At 36.1% G+C, this 17,142-nt stretch overlaps 1 protein-coding gene across 5 annotated transcripts in view; it reads right to left on the reverse strand.

The window, feature by feature from the left end:
• Window positions 1-32: 32 nt before the first annotated feature.
• Ppn (proteoglycan-like sulfated glycoprotein papilin) overlaps window positions 33-17,142 on the reverse strand; it is a 103,130-nt gene continuing 86,020 nt past the window's right edge. For 2 of the 5 annotated variants that reach the window (XM_029318554.2, XM_029318553.2), the window contains exons 19-39: window positions 16,350-16,919; window positions 15,878-16,211; window positions 15,649-15,773; window positions 15,345-15,563; window positions 14,539-14,937; window positions 13,673-14,029; window positions 13,279-13,455; window positions 12,857-13,036; window positions 10,954-11,124; window positions 10,250-10,468; window positions 9,993-10,163; window positions 9,387-9,791; window positions 8,913-9,125; window positions 8,591-8,758; window positions 7,482-7,721; window positions 5,323-5,645; window positions 5,051-5,201; window positions 4,146-4,664; window positions 3,497-3,652; window positions 3,220-3,333; window positions 33-3,133 (exon numbers count right to left, since the gene is read on the reverse strand). In XM_029318554.2, coding sequence (XP_029174387.2) covers window positions 2,928-3,133; window positions 3,220-3,333; window positions 3,497-3,652; window positions 4,146-4,664; window positions 5,051-5,201; window positions 5,323-5,645; window positions 7,482-7,721; window positions 8,591-8,758; window positions 8,913-9,125; window positions 9,387-9,791; window positions 9,993-10,163; window positions 10,250-10,468; window positions 10,954-11,124; window positions 12,857-13,036; window positions 13,279-13,455; window positions 13,673-14,029; window positions 14,539-14,937; window positions 15,345-15,563; window positions 15,649-15,773; window positions 15,878-16,211; window positions 16,350-16,919 — 5,417 coding nt within the window. In that variant the 3' untranslated portion in view covers window positions 33-2,927. The remainder of the gene's footprint in view (window positions 3,134-3,219; window positions 3,334-3,496; window positions 3,653-4,145; window positions 4,665-5,050; window positions 5,202-5,322; window positions 5,646-7,481; window positions 7,722-8,590; window positions 8,759-8,912; window positions 9,126-9,386; window positions 9,792-9,992; window positions 10,164-10,249; window positions 10,469-10,953; window positions 11,125-12,856; window positions 13,037-13,278; window positions 13,456-13,672; window positions 14,030-14,538; window positions 14,938-15,344; window positions 15,564-15,648; window positions 15,774-15,877; window positions 16,212-16,349; window positions 16,920-17,142) is intronic. The other 3 variants (XM_029318558.2, XM_029318557.2, XM_029318556.2) reach the window with 3 other exon arrangements.

A 17,142-nucleotide genomic window follows, 5' to 3' on the forward strand; every position in this document is an offset into this window, starting at 1 on the left:
TTTTTTTTCTTACCGCAAAATAATAATCATACTGATTGTGTAATCATATATTTAAGGACCTTATATATTATTATTGTCCATACAATAATCGTACAATGTGGTGGTGGTGGAGTGGTATTTTCATATATATTTATATATATCTACTTTTTATATTTTAAAATTATATATATATATATTATTATTATTATTATTAATCGTTATATAATATATACCTATATATATATAGTACTTACAGTTACAATTACATCTCCGCTAAAGACTTTATGGTAGCACTCTCGTGACGAACTATACTTCTATCAATATTATGCATGAGGGATATGAATCGTGGTTCTTTTTTTCTTTTCTTTTGGCAAGTTTCTTTTACAAAGAGGTCAGAGCTTCGTGTCGGGACCCGTAGAATTGATCGTGATGAAACGTCGCCAATTTATCAGCGTCAAGGTAAGGGAAACGAAAGCTCTGTGACACACTTCGTCAATAACAAGGAAGACAGCAGATCATTATGGATATAGCCGATGTCATGTTACGCGCGAGGTAAGTTCCAACGAGTCCGCGAGATTTCGCGGTTTCGATTAATCAACTTCATGATGGTCACTGCACAAGATATTGCCATTCTGTTTTAGGATATGTGATGAACGACATGCGACGTGGTATAAATTAACGATAAACGTTATATGTATATTTACGCGGAAAACGGCCCGATTCGGAGGCTGCGACACCTCAAAGTTGCGCAACATGAATAATCATATTTATGTTTGAAACACGTATCTGTAGAACGTACGATTTTCAATTTTCCATATTCCGTTCTAACGTTTCTTCCAAGACGGTTTCTCATTCACAATCAATTTCAAAATTCTCTCTGCGGAAACAGCTGATTCAATGTCGATTACCTACACATTTACTACATCGTCAATTAATCGGGTCACTAATCTACATATGGGTATCAATGATTTCAACACGTCTCTTGATAATGTCTAAAGGAGGAGAAGAGTACTTAATATTTTCGTCGATACTCTATTCTTGTATCTCGCGATTTGAAATGCCGAGTAATATCCGCGTTTTTCGGATAAATTTATAAGCTAATATTTTAAATATATACGAGATGATATACAATACACCGCGCATTTCGGAAATAAATATGCGGGTACACAATACGCATGACGGCTATTTACACTAACGAGACGTCGTGTATATTCAGCACTCTTTCTCCAATCCTTTTGAAGGTCATCTAATAAGGCACTGCGTTTTACTGAATCGATCGGTACAAGTACGAAACAATCAAGAGAGTCGTCCTAGAGGCTCGCGACACGTCAATTTCATCTTATGATTTACACTTATGATATGTGTGTTCGTGTATGTGTGTGTGTGTAGTGTGTATAAATGCAGTTTGGTATCTCTTCTCGTTTTCTAATCGATTGGTATCTCTATAATCTATCGAATATATCATGAATGACGATGCATCTAGCGAAATAGCAAATGTAATATATAATTAATAGTTACGATTAAAATGCTTCGTCAGGAACAAACGTTAAATGTAATAGATTTACGCGCGAAAGATATATAATTGGTTGAAAATACGGTAAAAAATTGATTATTCGTACATATGTCTTACGATAAGATATAACGAGACACACAAGTCAAGAATGTTGCAAGTTGGGCACGAAATTACGCTGCTCGCGCGAATAGAGTTACATGTCTGTGTGTTTGTGTATTCGTATTTAAACATTGTGCTTCTTTTTATTTTTTTGTAAAATTCTCAAGATTGAACTTGTTCATTATCTTGATTTTTTAAAGAAACTATCTGTTGATTATTGATTATCGTTTTTCATGAAAAGTTTACGATCCATTCTTCTCTTTTTTTTCTGAACAAAGTAATAATGTAATTTATCTTGGCGGCGACGCGCGTTATATGGCAATATATAATTCGAGTATAAGAAACAAGTAATAACAATATCATAGAATATAAATGGCATATTGAGAATAATAAACTATTTATATTATACAACGTAACGTGCGTAATATCCTTAATACAAATAGGTACAGGATCCTTTTTTTAATCACGCAGCACAGTGTGTTCAATGAGGGGGACAAGGATCCCACTTGACTTAGACAATATTCTACGCGAGAAAATTTTTACTTCATACACATCATATCATATATATATCTTTTCTTTTTCATGACGTCGTGCACGCGTCATTGACTGACACTATGATGCATGAGAAAAAAATGGTCACGCTATATCGTCATATCGATCGAGACTCTTCAGATCGTGTTTTCGGGCGGGAATTATCGAATCTTTGACAAGTCGGTTGCACAGAAGGAGCTTGCGCGATCGCGTCACCACGGGAAGGTACATATACAAATATCTTATAAATTATCATAGCTGTTAATAGTTAAAATTTCGAAAATTGCAATTTTATTATTATGGCATATGAGATATATGTTTAAAGGAATACTAATTAGAAATAATTTTTCCCGTAGACTCGATAACACGATCTACGTGCTTTAATCAGGCGACATTGATTACCTCGAAATGTCGTCTGAGAGACACGCGCAGTTGCGACGCGCTTTTCCACTGGTCTCTCATTAAGAACAAGTTAATTAATCCGCCTAATATGGCTCCGTCGGACTAGGATTCAGCGTCAGATCGTATATACATGGATAGAGAGGCGTGAGATCACGCAAGTCGCACACGTTTAAAGATGGATACTGTATATATATTATATCTATGTATAAACGCTCTAAGGCTTTGGCAGTGAGTTAACAAGTCGATTATTCGGTACGTCCGATATAGGGAGGCAGATGGAGATGCGCGCATGATTCTCTCCTCTCAGTTTCCCTTCTCTGTCGCGTATCCCGCCGGCCACGATCCAAGATCGATATGTGCTATCACGTGTGAGTCGGAAATACCGAAGAGTCGATTTGGTATCTTAGACGAGCATTCGTAGAATGGATCTCCTTCTTCTTCTCTTCGCGTTATCGATATGGGGTCCTCTCGCTGGCAGCCGGCCGGCCTCTGTGCACGATCGACAGCAGAACTTCGCGTAATACGTGTGCGTGCAAAATTTCGCCTCCACGATAAGTTCGCAATTGGCGAAGAACGTGTTGTCCTGGCAATGAGGATGAATGAAGATGCCTGAAAGAAATGGATGGATAATTTAAGCGCGCGTCCAAATATGTATATGAATAATCGCGTAAAAAATATTGATACGAATTACTTACCAGCTACGCGTATATCAACGCTTTCGGAATCTGAAGAATATTCATTGGCTGCTTCGCATCGATATCGACCGGAGTCCTCTTTATTTGCATTACTGATAATAAGCCGATTGAGTTCTAAAAATTAAAATTATATTATATTATTATCTGCGTTTATATTTTTATTATCATTTTTTCTATTTTTTATATTTATTTTATCTTGTATATATATTTATTATTTATGATATTTATTATTTCTTATTATATTCATTATTTAATCTAGTACGATGTATTCCCTTACCAGAAATCTTAATTCGATTATCGGTTCGAATAAGCTCATCATTCTTATACCAGAGCACACGTGGAATAGGATAACCATCCACGGTACAAGAAATGCTTATGTCACTGCCTTCGGGGAAATGTGATTGTCCTGCTGATACATTTACTTTGACCGGTACTGCAAATCAAAATTATTAACTTACATGATAATTTCTCCTTCTGTTATATAAATAAATAAATAAATATGAAGAATAAATATAAAATAAAAAATGTATAAAGTAAAAGAGAATGTAAAATTTCTGTATACTTACATTGATTACAAAATTTCGTTTACTTCTAAATAAGAAATTAAACTCTTAGAATTATATATTTAAAACAGCCAATAAGCGAATTATAATACAGCTCCAAGCGATAATGCAAGATGCAAGTATTAGAAATATAGGTACATGCAAGAGAAAGGAATAATTAAGAAGAATTCGATTGCACCGTCATTGCACCGTCATTAATAACGGAAAATAAAATATTGTGAAAATTTAACTCGTAAAAGATACCGTCTTGACCGATTCTTGCAAATTTTGCAAGAAGCAACAAACATACTCGATACAATGATCGGTGCAATTTATAGTAAAAAAAAAAAAAAAAACGTCGATTCAATTATCGCGTGACCTCACCTTTAAACCTGGCGCCGCCGGATTCAACAGTGGTGGATTGAAGAGGGATAACTTGAGGTATGCGAGGTGGCTTCGAGGGATAAACGGGAGCATAAGTCTGATATTCGGGGGATTGCGTTCTAGTAGGTCTGTAAGGATACTGCGGTTTCTCGGTAGTGGGTCTCTTCGGGGGTTGTACGAGGTATTTGGTATATTCCTCGTGCTCAGGTTTAACATTGTAGACGGGCCCGATTGCCTGTAGGGTCGTTGACCACGACGCTGGTGGACCTTTGCCATTATAGGCTTGGCAGGTATAAACACCGAGGCTGGTCAAGGTTACCGAACGTATCAGAAGAGTATAATCGCTCTCCTGCTCGTAATTCTGCGAGGACAAGGGCAACATGCGGTCACCACGCCACCAGGTGACAAATGGCCTCGGCCAACCCATTGCATAGCAATGCAGAGTTATCGGCGAATTCATCGTCACCGTTATACGACTGTCAGGCTCTCCAATGATGGTTACCGGAAGCTCTTCCGGGTCTAAAGAGTGCAAGAAGAGGAGCATGCGCAAGACTTAGGAATAGAAGTGTTAATCGTACCCCCAAGAAAGTCGAGAGTTGATATTTATTTTGATCACTGAGTGTTAAAAGACAATTCTAATTTGTTGTTTACTTTATGGCAGTCTTATAATGTGTTTCACTACGTAAGACACCACAACATATTTATCTTTTTTTTAGCTAATAGATTAATATTAAATAAAAGTGGAAATATTTATATATTATGTGCGGTTACATTTCAAGTCAACCAGTCAGGAACATAGTGCAAATCTCTACACCATACCACAATTACCTGTTAATGCTATTCTATCTAAAGTTATACACTGAAAGGAGATCATTTCTTGCAAGATAATTCGATTTTTCACGTACCTGTGACTTCCAATTGATACTCCAGTCTTACCGGTGGTCCTACGCCATTATCAGCGGTGCATACATAAGTTCCTCTGTCGTAAGTATATAAATTAATAATCTGAAGAGATCCATCGCTCAGTATACGTCGTCTCTTCTCGGAGGGTCCGATCTAAAAAATTATATTCGTCCAATATCTTATAAATTAGATAATTGGAAATGTAATTGATTATAATTACATATTTATCACGTTTCTCTCGAACAATAAAATATCGATCCAATTATAAAATTACCAATGTGGTATCCTTCCTCCATGTGATAATCGGTCTGGGAGTTCCCAGAGCGACGCACTTTAACGTGACATAACCGCCCTCCTGTGCGCTGACGCGAGGTTCGTCGGGTTGTTGAATCGTCGCGGGTTCACCTCCGTATTGCGGTGGGGTGACAACGGGTTGTGACGTTGTCGTCAACGGCTCTTCCGGTGCGGGTTCCAAACAGGATGTACCACAGCCATTGTCACAACACTTCGTCTCTCCGGGACAATCCGCGTCCGTGACGCATTCTTGCTCGCATCGCGTGCTGTTAGATACTCTTGAACAACGCCCGGGTTTAACGACTGCAAACACAAAGCAATTCTATTATGTTAAACAAGATTGTAGGAGACGATAAATGATTCATAAAACTTATTTTTAGACGTATATTTTTTTGCACAAATCATGCAACAGTTATTTAATCCTTTTTTCCGGAGAAAATATAATTAATAATTTAATAATACAATTAATCCTTTTCTAAAAAAGACATGCAAAGTCGATTATTACAAATATTGTTGCTGCTTTTCCGCGATGCTGATTGATTTTCCCGATTAACATTGTGTGTTATATTAATAGCATCAAACAATATAGTTTAATAATTGTAAAATAAAAAATAAAAATAATATTAATAACGCGCGCGAAGCACGCGCTTGTGTTGTCTGGTATATAACAAAAAGTCAGAAATTAAAATTATATACATAATTAAAATTTGGCAAATTAAAACTATGTACGTAATAGACACTTGAGAATTAAAATTAAAATATAAATTCAAATTGAATACTTAAAACGTCGCTAGTAGTATTTAAAATAGGAACGATATATTTAATTCGACCCAAACTAGCCAAGAAAATTTTTATTTTATTTCCACAACGTTTCGACCATCTGTTTTTGGTCCTTTTCAAGTGTAAAATTTCTTGATAAAAGCGCAGTTAGTTGACACTGTTGTCATGATTATTAAACAATATGATTATCGGACTTTTTTAAGAACATTTGAAATAACTTTTGAAAGAAAGTAACCGCATCTTATCGTTATGATGGATCGTCAAAAAACAACTTTCAAAGTTATTTCAAATGTTTTTAAAAAAGTCCGATAATCATATTGTTTAATAATCATGACAACAGTGTCAACTAACTGCGCTTTTATCAAGGAATTTTTCAGATGGTCGAAACGTTGTGGAAATAAAATAAAAATTTTCTTGGCTAGTTTGGGTCGAATTAAATATATCGTTCCTATTTAAAATATAAAATGCATAATAGAAAATTAAAATATAACTGTTTAATACAATATACAATATATTGTAGCATCAATTATACCTATGTATTATTTTTTAATGAAAATTATTTAATTGTATTTCTCAAATTTGTATTAGTATTCTACCATCAGTTTACTATATACTAACAATAATTTGCTATATCATATTAAACTTGATAACAAAACTGAGTTTGATTTGTGAGTCAACACAATTACTTTTACTTATAACTTCCTATTGTATTAACAAATCTGCTTATAAATACTAAATTTATGTAGCATATATATATATATATATTATTCCTTGATAATAAAATCTCGAAAATTGCGACGCATGCATGCAAAAATTATTTATTATTGTAATCAATGCATAAAGAATATATTAATTATGCATAAAAATTCAATATTTAAATCTTTAACAGAAAATACGAACAAAGAAATAAAATTTTCTACAAGAATCTTTTGTGATCAAATATCTACGCTTTTATTAGACTCGCGCGAAACTCTATACCCTATACTTCCATCACGTAGCGCGGTTCGCGCGAAACTGATTCTCGTGCGAGGTATCGCGAGCACGAAGCCAAGATCACATGACCAGTGGCCCACTGGTCATGTGACCACTGGTCATGTGACCATCGGTCCCGCGCTCGCGATACCCCGCACGAGAATCAGTTTCGCGTTAGGCGCGCACCATAGTGGATGTGTGGGATGTACTTATCTGATCACGTAATTGCAGTTTCGCACGAACCGGACGCGTAGAGACACACGAATCTAATGGAAGCGTAAATACTTTTGATCGAAAAATTCTTGTAGAAAATTATATTTTTTGTTTTCTGTTAAAAATTTATATATTGAATTGTTATAAATCACTTTATTTTAATTGTTAACTTACTTGGTTGACAAACGCCCTTATACTCCGTGTCTTCTTGCACAGCGACTAACGTAATGGCACATCGAGTTCCCTCGGGGCAGATCTTCGTTCTACAAGGATCGACGCAACGACAGCGTTCGCAATCTTGTGAATCCACGTATTGTTCTTTGCCATACGGACAGCGGACGATGTTACATTCTTCCTTGGCCTCCGCACAAAGATCTTTCGTGTCTTTGGAGTCCACGTCTATTTCGTTACTTGCTGCAATCACGTATGATGCGAAAAATTGAAAAAAATTTACTCTTCTAAGTGGCAAAAGAATAATTTCCAATAAAAGAAGAAAAATCGCTGGCACATTTATATTGCTGCACAAAATTAATATATGCATGTTTGTATGTTAGTATTTACATGAACGTAGAAGTTTAATTATTTATTGGAACATAATATTTCGCAGGCGTCAAAATTATAGTTTTTTTTTGTCATATTTGTTTGATATATGCTTGAAAGAAATTGGGAATTTAATTTAATTATACACATATAAAGGAAATGTAAATTGAAAGAAACTTAATTGATAGCAATATACATACAAGCAAAATTTTATCGTAGGTATAAAAAATTGAGGGATAAGAATGTGATTAACAAAAGTTTTGCACAAGAGAGGAAAGCATAAAAATATACAAAACATTTAAAATATGAAGAAATGAATAATTGTATAATGCATATATGTATATATTTTTTCTTTCTTTATACCTATATCTTTATACATACATATATTTTTCTCATTTCATTTAATCTAACTGAATATAATCACGCGCATAAAGTGAAGTTATATTATTGTATGCATAAAATTATTACAATACATGCATAAAAACATAAATAAAAACAAATCAAAGAATATAACTTCGATCCGCACGCGTAATTATTTTCGGTTAGATTAAATGAAATAAGAAAAACAAAATTTATATAGATATATGTACTTACTGAAAAGAGATATACATATATGCAGAAAAAGATAATAAAATATGTATATACAAAAGAAATGATTACTGTATAAAGCTGAAAGGCAGGGTCTGTAAGTAACACAAAGAAAATAAAAGAAACTTGTGAACGATCTCTCATCCTCGACTTACTCCTAAGACAACTATTAATGCATGATTCGAAAGTCTTGAATCTGTTTCGATTGCCACCACATCCGGTATAAATAAACGCTAGACACGTTTGGCGTTCCTCGTCGAAGTAGAATCGTTTGGCAGAACCAGATGTGCAAGACCCACTATCAACCGGTTCTTTACAGATCGCTATATCATCACGAATATTGTTATTCAAAGTACATTCAATCTTTCGCAGATAGAATAGACGAAAAGTATCACCCATTTTTATAAATTAATACAATTCGAATAAGGAATTATCGTTCAAGAATAAATAATATAATGATAATAGAACTGTACGTACATAGATTCGAAACGCTAGTGTCGTTTCCGGGGGCCACAGGCTCCTCGTGATGCACGCAGATGGATTCGCATTCGGAGATAGTGCTGAATCTGTTCGCGTTACCATCGCATCCACCGTAACTGAATTCACGACAGGCACGTAAGCTCGGTTCGTAGTAATATTTGCGGAAAGCGCCTCTGCACGTGCCGGGATCCACGGGAAGGTTGCATACGTCTGAGACAATTAAAATTTAATTAAGTTAAAATCAAAATTGAATTCTGATGATAAATTCTAGTTCTTCTAATCTAACACAATCAGCTTTTCTTGAAATCAATAGGAAAAAAATGTGTGCTATGCAAATACAGTTTTACATCTTTAAAATTAGATTCTTCAAATTTATTTGATTTATAATAATATTTATAATTAAAAAATTTCACTATGTACAGTAAAAAAACAGCGAAGATTGTCTCAAAGTTTTTTTATACGAAACTTTACCTTGTCCGTGGAACCTTCCGCAAAGTCGCTCGCACTGTTCTTCGGTCTGGAATTTATTAGCATTACCGCCGCAGCCTCCGTAGATAAACGCCTGACACATCTGATGCTGAGCATCGTAATAATACGCGGTGATGGAGTCATCGCAATCGCCGGAATCGACCGGTGTCAAACAGATCTGGCTCTTCGGTTCTTCGATCGGCGGTCCTCGAGTAATTTCCGATGGTGTAATGACGGCCGGCTGCCGAGTGCATTGTCTTTCGCAGGATTCTCTATCCTGGAAGCGATTCTTATTACCTTGACAACCGCTGTACTCGAACTCGTAGCAGGAATCGCTGCGTGGATCATAGTAAAACTGCTGCACGAAGCCATTGCAGGGACCGACTATTTTTGGTAGCGTGCAAGGATCTGAAATTTTTCCAATATTTTTGTTTCGGATTCTCCATAATACTTGAATATCCACCGAGAATGGATTTACATAACTTTAATGTTCCGTCACAATAAATAAATAACTAATAAAATAATAAAAAATAACATATTTTCATGTACATCATCTAATGGACATTATTAAGATTATATAATTAATAATTAAATTCTGAATCTTTTTACTTTGAAGCTCTCCGCAGCGGTACTCGCACTCCTCGCGGCTATTGAAATTGTTGCCGTTGCTCTGACAGCCTCCGTATCGGAATTGTTTGCAGACACCGTCGCGACTGTCGTAGAACCACTTGACCTGATTCTCGGAACACGGGCCGTGTTCGTCGGGCAGGAAGCAGAATTCTACGACGTTTCGTTCATATTAGCACAGCAGCGGTATCGTGGCGGTAAATAGCAGGATGTATTTCCGTGATCGTCGGAAACCTTACCTGATCTAAACTCGACTTCCCGTCCTGGCGGGGATGGCGTAGTGACGGTCGTCTCGCACCTGTTGACGCAATCCTGCTCGCTCATGAAGTTATTCTCATTCTCGCCGCATCCACCGTAATAGAATTGTCGGCAGTGCTGCTCGTAAGAGTTGTAGTACCATCGTTGAGTATAATTGTGACATTCACCCATGAGGGCAGGCAGGAGACAAATATCTTGTTCTGCATTCATGAATTTAGAGTTTGTATTCGCATGTCGATAAGTTATTTTTTTAATAAGCTTTGCTAATCGATTGCAATCGTGTAAATATGTGATTAGGAAAATTTTTCTGATTTCATCAATGCTTCAAAAATAATATGAATAAATATGATAATACATTTATAAGAAACTCTGATATAAATTAGTATTAATTATATAGAATTTAATTTGAATGATAGGCAAATATTTATAATTCTTTTTGTATTGAGAAAGAACTATGTATAATTGTAAATATGTGTATGATATGTTATCAAAATGTGCTCAACTAGATATAAATTAGATATAAACTTTTCCAACTAGAGTCTCTTCGTGCATCGTGCAGTTTTATATAAAAAAGACAGTTATATATAGAAAAAAGAATTGCTCGAAGGAAAGTAGCAATTTTTCAAGATTTATAGAGTTTGAAGTAGAAAAAGATGTTATAGGAAAGACACAAGGGAAATCTTACCGATCTTGGGCGGACAATCAGACTCGCATACATCTCTAGATTCAAAGTTATTTTTATTTCCGCCACAGCCAGTGTAATAGAATGGCATGCAACGATTCTCCGATTGGTCAAAGTACCATCGAGATTGCTTCTCCATGCACGTACCCTCCGCCCGCGGCAACATGCAAATATCTGTTAAGCGCATTAATTATTATACCATGCAAAATTAGATTAAACCCGTTAATCAGATACCGCCCTAGCTATTTCATTACAATGTATATGTCACGAGTTTGAAGCGTCTTAGTTCTATTATTAGTCAACCATATCAACGTATATCTCAGCTGCTATTTAACAGCTGAAAATATGTATTCGTCCAAAGTTATGTACCTATAAAAATATTTAATGATGCTCCATCACTATTTCATATAATATTATATTGTTATTAAGTAAAGAGCTGTAATGTTTAAATGAGTTGTGTTATAATGTAATGTTTAATATACCAGCCATAATAGAATCTTGCTTATCTGTGTGTTTTAATTGTTTTGTGTAAAAATTATTTTGTAAGTGTGTTAAATTTATATGGAACTTAATATACAGTAATCATTATTGGCATTATTTTTCAACTTCTAACCGACCAAAGTCTAATTAAATTAGATAAGATAAAACATTATGTATGAGACATATTGCAAAAAAAATAAAACTAGAAAATTTATTTCTCAACTTTTTCATCCAAACAAAGATTTTTGAAAAATCGTGTGACAGGATTATATGCAAGTGCAAATGTATTTAAACAAAATTGAAATTGAAAAGCCAAAGCACGATTATGAATCGTGATCACATTGCTGCCGAAACTGCTCCAGTGTTGCATCGTGGATGTGCCTTTTTCGGTCACCATCACCTAAGTGCCAAGTGCTGTATAAAAAAAAATGGAAAAACGAGGACAAACGCTTTCTCGAAATCGTATCAAACGGCATCGAGTCCTCTTTGTTCCGCGCGTGAATGTTATCACGAAGCAATGTTAAGCTGTTTCTTTCCGTCTTATTGTCTGTACCTTCTGATGGGCAACGTTGCTGGCAGGCAGCAAGAGTAAGGAATTTATTGGCGTTGCCTTTACAACCACCGTAAACAAATTGGCTACAAGTACCACGCTCGGCATCGTAATACCAGCGTAATGCCGAGCCCGGACAGGGTCCGGGGTCTCTCTTCATGGCGCACACGTCAGACAGTTTTACTGCAAAAGTTCGTCCATCACTGTGCGGTCGACTCGATCCTCGTAACTGACGTTTAGAACTAATATCGGTGGTAAAGGAGTTTCGAATTACTTGAACACGCTTAGTGCCAATCATTCTCAATAAAACTATGCTCCATTTATGCGCGAGATAAACGCGATGAGATTAATTTAATCAAAACTGTGTGTGTGTGTGTAAATATATTATTAAATATTTTCTAGATGTGTCATTGAATCTCTTATTGAGATCTCTCTTTAAAATTTTTTTATTTTATAAAAATATTATTAAATTATTATTAACTTTTTAATTTTAATAAATTTGTATATCAAATATTTAAATATATAAAAAATAAGTGTATCGATTTGCATTATGTTATCAATTAGATTTACATTATAGATTGAATTGTTAGCTGAAATTTATTAAGAATAGAGATCATTACCAGAAATATTAAACGATAAACTATTAGTAGTATTATTTATACATTACCGAATTCGATTTATCTCCAAATTTGCAATTAATTTCTCAGAGAAATTATTGCATAATTTTGTCAATAGCAAAAATTTAGTAATAAGAACTGATCGAGTAACTCACTTTAAATCCCACTTTACAACTAATATCATGCAAATAAACTAATAAATTACACATGTAAAATGCACAAAATTTTATATAGAAGAAGTAACGAAAAGAAAACATACCTTTCCTTCGACCTGGCTGCAAACATTGCTGATGACACGCAATCTCTGTCGGGAAGTTGTTGTTGTTCGCTTTACAGCCACCATATAAGAATTGCTCGCAAGCTTGCGATTCTTGATTAAAGTACCACTTTGTAAAGTTGCCTGCGCAAGGACCTGTCTCTTTTGATTGATCGCAAGGATCTGTAATAAAATATAAACGAAAAACTTAATTTATTTATTTTATCTAATTAGTTGATTCTGCAAATCCTAGAATAATAATATTAATATAGTAATAATAATATATATAATATAAATATAGTAATAATATTAATAATAATAAAAATAATAATATATATTGAAAAAGACAGTTTTAAATTTATATTTATAGACAAAATAATTTAAAAATATGAATAATTTCTATCATTATGGATACAGCTGCTTACCAATGTCGTCTGGCGTGACGCAAAGTTCTTCGCATTCCTCCCTAGTTTTAAACTTATTAGCATTACCGAGACAACCGCCGTAAATGAATTGACCGCACTGTTTCCTGGCGGCATCGTAATACCATGTCGGATGATATCCTTCGCAAGGACCAGCGATCTTTGGTAAGAAGCAAGCAGCTGTAAAGTAAATGAAAAATTCCTTGTTTCATTATTTTGGAATATTTGGACATATAATTAGTTTATAAAAATTTTATATCAAATATTATTTATATATATCAAAAATTATATCGTAGTAATTTTATGTCAAAATTTATGAAAAGAAAAATGCACATAATTTTATTTTTGTAGCAAGAAGGCAATATATATTTTAATGCAAAAAATCATCTTCGAATACCTTTTCCTTTCGGTTGAACGCAAACTTCTTTGCACTCTTCCTGCGTTTTAAATCGATTCTCGTTACCCTCGCAGCCTCCGTACCAGAATCTCGAGCAGCCGCCGTAATCGGTGTCGTAGAACCACTTGACTGTGAAGTCTCTACAGGAGCCCCTATCCTTCTTCAAACCGCAGGCGGCGCCGGGCATCGACGGTACCGAAAGACAACCCTCAAAGTTCTCCCCTTGAGCGTCCTCGATTCCATCTGGACAGCATCCGTACTGCGAAGCGTCGCAAGTGCATCCGGCAAAGTTCGGTCCTGTCGCCGGAGTCCGGCCGTCCGAACAGCACTTGTATTGCGTATTCTCGCATCCGCAACCTGTGAATATCGCCAAACACATCGCGATGCAATATATCTCTTACTCGTGTAACAATCGTTTTCATAGCGATTTTTCAACAATCAGTTAACAAATTATTTACTTAAACTACAGAATTTTGGTCAACTTATATATTCTTTTGGCAGATTAAACACATATACAGGGTGTCCCAAAATTAATAGTAAACCTGTTAATGGCAGATTTCTGGAGACGATTTTTCCTCAGTGAAAATGTCGAATAATTAAGTTTTAAATTAAAATTCTATTAAAATAAACTCTACATGTAATTAATAAACAAATATGATTTTGTTAATATTTCATTTCCACAAGGTTTAGTTTGCGAAAACCCCTTTATTTTCAATCGCTTATAACTCGAAAGTTATTGATGCCTCGACATTTTCGTTGAGAAAAAATCGTCTCCAAATTATCCCAGGAATCTGTTATTAACAGATTTACTATTAGTTTTGGGTATATCCTGTATATCGATTGTGCGCATCGATCATAAAAATTACCTTGACCATGAGAACCCTTGGCGATGGTGACACCGTCGGGGCAACATCCAAATTGATAAGTGTAACACGGGCATCCCTCGAAATTAGGTCCGCTGGCGGGAGTGAACCGATTCGGACAGCAACCGTGAGGCGTGTATTGACAGCCGCAGCCCTCGTTGCTCGGTCCGCGTGCCGCCGTCGAATTATCCGGACAACAGCCGAATCTCGTGTATTGGCAGCCGCAGCCGTAGAAGTTTGGTCCACGCGCCGGCAAAATGTTATCCGGACAGCATTTGTACGGGGTCGATAAGCAGCATCCCTCGTTGTTTGGTCCGTGCGCCGGTGTTACCCCATCCTCGCAGCATCCATTAGCACTATCGTGGCAAGGCATCCTACAGCCGTAGTTATCCGGACCGAGAGCTACGGGAATAGAGTCGCGAAACACATACGTATACAATGTGTTCGAAATCGTTCGCTTATTTTTGTCCTAATTTTCTTCGATTTTATTAATTCGCTTCTTAATGACAAAGTGACTAATAAAGAATCATTAAAATTTTTTGAAAGAAACAATTTGCCTAAAACATTTTTATTTTCAATTTATATATACTCCAAGTTTTGAATATTTTAATACTTCAAAGTTAAAATAATAATTCTAAAGTATTATTCTCGTATTATTTCACTAACAAAAGTTATAATATTTTAAAATATTAAGAATCAGGAAAGTGTGTTTCTCTCGAATAGCGAACTAATGAATAATTAACTATTTTGAGAAATAATATCTCTCGAGAAATTTGTCGTATAATTGATTGGGCGGCGAAACCTCATACCTGCAGAAACTCCGTCAGGGCAACATCCGAAATAGGATGCGCTGCAATTTTCGGTATTAATGACACCGCATCCCGCGAAGTTCGTGCCATTCGCAATGGTAACACCATCAGGACAACAGCCGTAGGTGGTGTTCGCGCAATCTTCGCGCGAAATTGGCTGCGTCGTTGTCTCATACATATCCGTTTCAGCTGTTTCGGAAGTGACTTCTTCCTCGCAACCTTGTCGCAGCATATTAAATTAAAACACTCAAAAATCTGTATAATAAATTTATATATAAGTCCAGACTAAAGACAAGATAGATACCTTCGCCACCGGGACCCGAAGCAGCTTTGATATTATCCGGACAACAACCAAACTTGGTAATGTTACAACATCCCAGATTATTCTTTCCATCAGCTGCGGTCTCATTATCCGGGCAACATCCGAATCTATAAATAATTAAAAAATTAAAATTAAAAAAAATTGCGTTTTATTATTTGGATGCAAAATTATTTGAAGAAATTGACGTCGTACGAAAAATACAGAAACTGACTCTGTTTCTCCACATGGTTTCTTGCATCCTTCGTAATCGTTGCCTTGCGCCGTGGTAACGCCGTCCGGACAGCAGCCAAAGAGCGATTCGTTGCAATGAGAATCGGGACAACCGGCATTCTTCGGACCAGTGGCCGGTGACACGCCATCGGGACAGCATCCGTATACCGTCTCGTTACACGTCTGGGGTGTCGGGCAACCTTGACCGAATGGCCCTTTAGAAGCGGTGATGCCATCATAGCAACATCCAAACGGTGTCTTTTTGCAGCTCTTTCTCGGTTTGCACTGTCGCTTCTGCGTCGTCTCCGGGAAACTGGTTGTCCAAATCTCCGTAACTGAAAAATTCATGATTAGAGAGTTAATAGAGAGTAGAAAAGCTGGTGTATGAGCTAATTTAATTCTCAAGCAGCCATAATAGAAGAAGAAGAAAAGAATAAAAGAGAATTTCATAACATTGCAAATCGGTCATTTACCGTGAGTCTTTTCGGTAAGATCGGTTTCTCCGCTGACCGTGGAGGACGTAACTTCCGTCTCGGTGGTCTCTCCGGACACCGTTGTCTCCTCGAGAGACGACGTCGTAGGCGATGATTCGGTCGTTTCGCCAGACAAAGTTGTCTCTCCCGATTCCGTCGTCGCACCTGATTCGGTGGTTTCCGTAATTTCGGATTCTGTAGTCCCGCCCGATTCCGTGGTCTCGCTTAACGTACTGGTGACTTCGCTGGATTCGGTTGTCAATCCGGATTCTGTTGTCTCAGTTAATTCAGTGCTGAATTTAGTCGTCTCGCCTGATTCTGTGGTTTGTTCCGATTCGGTTGCTTCGGTTGTTTCAGTTACTTCACTGCCGGTAGTTGCAGTCTCGTCGGACGAGCTCGTTCCGGAAACAGTACTTTCTTCCGTAGTGAGATCGGTTTCTCCTGTAGTAGCCGATTCCGTCGTTACAATCTCGGTACTCTGTTCTTCCGAATTAAAATCGTATTCGCCTTGTACTTTATTTAATTCGGTCGTCAACGAAGAGGCTATTGTTGACGTCTCAGTCGCTTCTTCTGTAAGATATTATTTTATTGTAATTTGAACTTTTTACTCGTTATAATCTCGCTATGTAATTATAATTAATTTTACCACTATTATTATCAAATATAAGCGCTTATTTATATATTACATTGCTAAAAATTTAAGTTATATAGAATATAGATTTGAATAATAATTAAAGCATAAAATTGTAATGTATATATTCTAAAAAAATATTAAACCAAAATTATTAATTTA

Source organism: Nylanderia fulva, unplaced genomic scaffold (assembly GCF_048542155.1).
Source record: "Nylanderia fulva isolate GAGA-0341 unplaced genomic scaffold, ASM4854215v1 Scaffold2, whole genome shotgun sequence".
In the NCBI taxonomy this organism is placed as follows: Eukaryota; Metazoa; Arthropoda; class Insecta; order Hymenoptera; family Formicidae; genus Nylanderia; species Nylanderia fulva.